This window comes from Arvicanthis niloticus, chromosome 9 (assembly GCF_011762505.2).
Source record: "Arvicanthis niloticus isolate mArvNil1 chromosome 9, mArvNil1.pat.X, whole genome shotgun sequence".
NCBI lineage: Eukaryota > Metazoa > Chordata > Mammalia > Rodentia > Muridae > Arvicanthis > Arvicanthis niloticus.
This window is the reverse complement of record NC_047666.1, coordinates 68,943,378-68,946,108: the sequence shown is the minus strand read 5'-3', so window position 1 is coordinate 68,946,108 and position 2,731 is coordinate 68,943,378. Positions and strand designations below refer to the sequence as shown.

Genomic DNA, 2,731 nt, shown 5'->3' with positions numbered 1-2,731 from the left:
AATCCATGAAACAGAAACTTTCATTTGCTTATTAACAAATTGAAAGAAGACATTAGTCTGCACATATTCCGTAAACAGTCCGAGCCTTAAAGAACAGAAGATATTTCTGATTCCACTAAAAGGCATTAGTGGGCCACTCTGAAGTCTAAGACGGAAGAAAAGCATTATTCATCTGTCAAGCTTCCCTTATAAGCAACATTCTGCAGCAGAATTTTTAAAAAAGTTAAAATAGCCATAGTTGCAGCAGAAGGAACCTTAGGGATTTGTAGAGATGCTGACTGTAACAGAAGGAATCCTCCTTTGTTTTGCAACTAGTGGTTCAGTGCTAGGAGTTCTAGGAAATGGGTTTATCCTGCATGCAAACTGCATTAACTGTGTCAAGCAGAAGTTCTCCACAGCTGGCTTTATTTTCATAGGCTTGGCTATTTGCAGAATCTGTGTCATATGTATAATAATCTCTGATGGATATGTAAAATTATTTTCTCCAGGTATGGTTGTTTCTGATGATTACATAACAGTGATTGCTTACCTGTGGATGATTACCCATCATACAAGTATATGGTTTGCTACCAGCCTCAACCTCTTCTATCTCCTGAAGATAGCAAATTTTTCTCACTACGTCTTCTTCTACTTGAAGAGAAGAATCAATACAATATTTATCTTTCTCCTGGGATGCTTGTTTATATCGTGGTCAGTTGCTTCTCCACAATTAGTGAGGATATTTAATGATAAAGAGCAACACAGAAATACTTCCTGGCAGTTTTACCTCTGTAAGAGTAAGTTCATTGTAAACCACATTCTTCTCAACCTGGGAGTCTTATTCTTCTTCATGGTGGCTATCATTACAAGCTTCCTATTAATTATTTCCCTTTGGAGACACAACAGGAAGATGCGGTTGTATGTCTCAAGATTCAAAAGCCTTAACACAGAAGTTCATGTGAAAGTCCTGAAAGTTTTCATTTCTTTTATTATCCTGTTAATCTTGCATTTTGTAGGTAATTTGATAGAAACATTGAGCTTTTTAAGATCTGAAAATAAACTGCTACTTATTTCGGGTTTGATAATTTCATGCATGTATCCTTGCTGTCATTCATTTATCCTAATTCTAGCAAACAGCCAGCTGAAGAAGGCTTCTTTGAAGGCACTAAAGCAATTAAAATGTCACAAGAAAGACAAGGATGTCAGAGTGACATGATAGACTTCCAGAGAAATGAATGGCCAGAATAGCCTGATGTGGAGATGTTGAGATCTCTGAAGACAGTTTTCACTTCCACATTCTTGCATTAATTAAACAAAAAAAAAAAGTCTTGTTGGACATCATGGAAAACTTGCAATTGTGCTTTTGGGGAGGGGAACCACTGAAGATACTGTTAAACAGTAAAGTACATACAGCTCTTTCCTTTTGTATTTTATTTTTTTGTCGTTGTCCCTCTAAGACATGTTTCTCTGTGTAGCCTTGGCTGTCCTGGAACACATGCTGTAGAAGAGACTGGCCTTGAACTCAGAGATCCATTTGCCTCAGCCTCCTGAGTGCTAGGATTAAAGGAGTGTGCCACCATGCCGGCTACACAATTGTGTGGGGGAGGTTTTGTTTTGTTTGTTTGTTTGTTTGTTTAGTCTTCTCTCATTTATTACATCCCAACAGCAATTTTATCCCCTTGCTCCTTTCTTCCCAGTCCCTCTCTACAACCTCCACATCCCCAAATCTGTTCCTCCTCTGTTTCCCTTCAGAAAAGGCAAGGCCTCCCAGAGATATCAACCAAAAATGGCATACCAAGTTGCACAAAGTCTAGGAACCTCCCTCATATTAAGGCTGAAAAAGTCAATCCAGTAAGAGGAAAAGGATCCCAGAAGCAGGCAAAAGAGTCAGAGACAGCCCACAGCCCCACTGTTAGGAGTCCCAGAAGAAGACCAAGTTATACAACCATAACAGAACTCCTAGGTCAAACCCATGCAGGTTATCTGATTGTTGGTTCGGTCTCTGTGAGCCCCTATGAGCCCCAGTTAGTTGATTGGGGGGGGGGGCATATTGACCGTGACCTCTCTGACCTCTACAATCCTTCCGTCTTCTAAAGAATTCCCAAAGCTCTGCTTAATGTTTGGTTTAATGTCAGCATCTACTCCCATCAGTTGGTGAATGAAGCTTTTTTAAATGTGTATGCTAGGCTCTGGTTTATGATATTCTGGTATAACAGAGTATCATTAGGAATTATTTCTTTTTTTTTTTTTTTCCTGCTGGTTGTGTTTGGATCGATTCTATATCTCTGGGCTATCCAGCCTCTGGGCTCTGTGGCAGTGTCAGGGGTAGGCTCCATCTCATGGAGTGGACCAGTGGCTCCATCTCAAATGCGACCAGTCATTGTTTGGCCATTCCCTCAATTTCTGCTCCATCTTTATCCCTGCATATCTTGTAGGCAAGATAAATTGTAGATTGAAGATTTATGGCTGCATTTGTGTCCCAGTCCCTCCACTGGAAGACGTGCCTGGTTACAGAGGATGACTGGTTAAGGTTCCATATCCGCATTACTAGGAGTCGTAGCTGGGATCACCCTCATAGATTCCTGGGAATTTTCATCACATTATACTTTTACCTTACCCTCCCAATGCCTCTCAATTCCAGTTTTTAATATATCACAAAACCTTTCTTCTTTGATGGACTTTTAAGTCCATTTACAGATTCAGTGACTTAATCAATCTTCTGACCCTGCCACTTCTTCCTACACATTTCCCA

General features: G+C 40.2%; 1 protein-coding gene across 1 annotated transcript; it reads left to right on the top strand.

The window, feature by feature from the left end:
• The first annotated feature begins 271 nt into the window (after positions 1-271).
• LOC117714730 (taste receptor type 2 member 106-like) lies at positions 272-1,195 on the top strand. Its single transcript, XM_034511325.1, has one exon. It carries the CDS (start codon positions 272-274, stop codon positions 1,193-1,195), a length of 924 nt encoding a protein of 307 aa, XP_034367216.1.
• Positions 1,196-2,731: the final 1,536 nt, after the last annotated feature.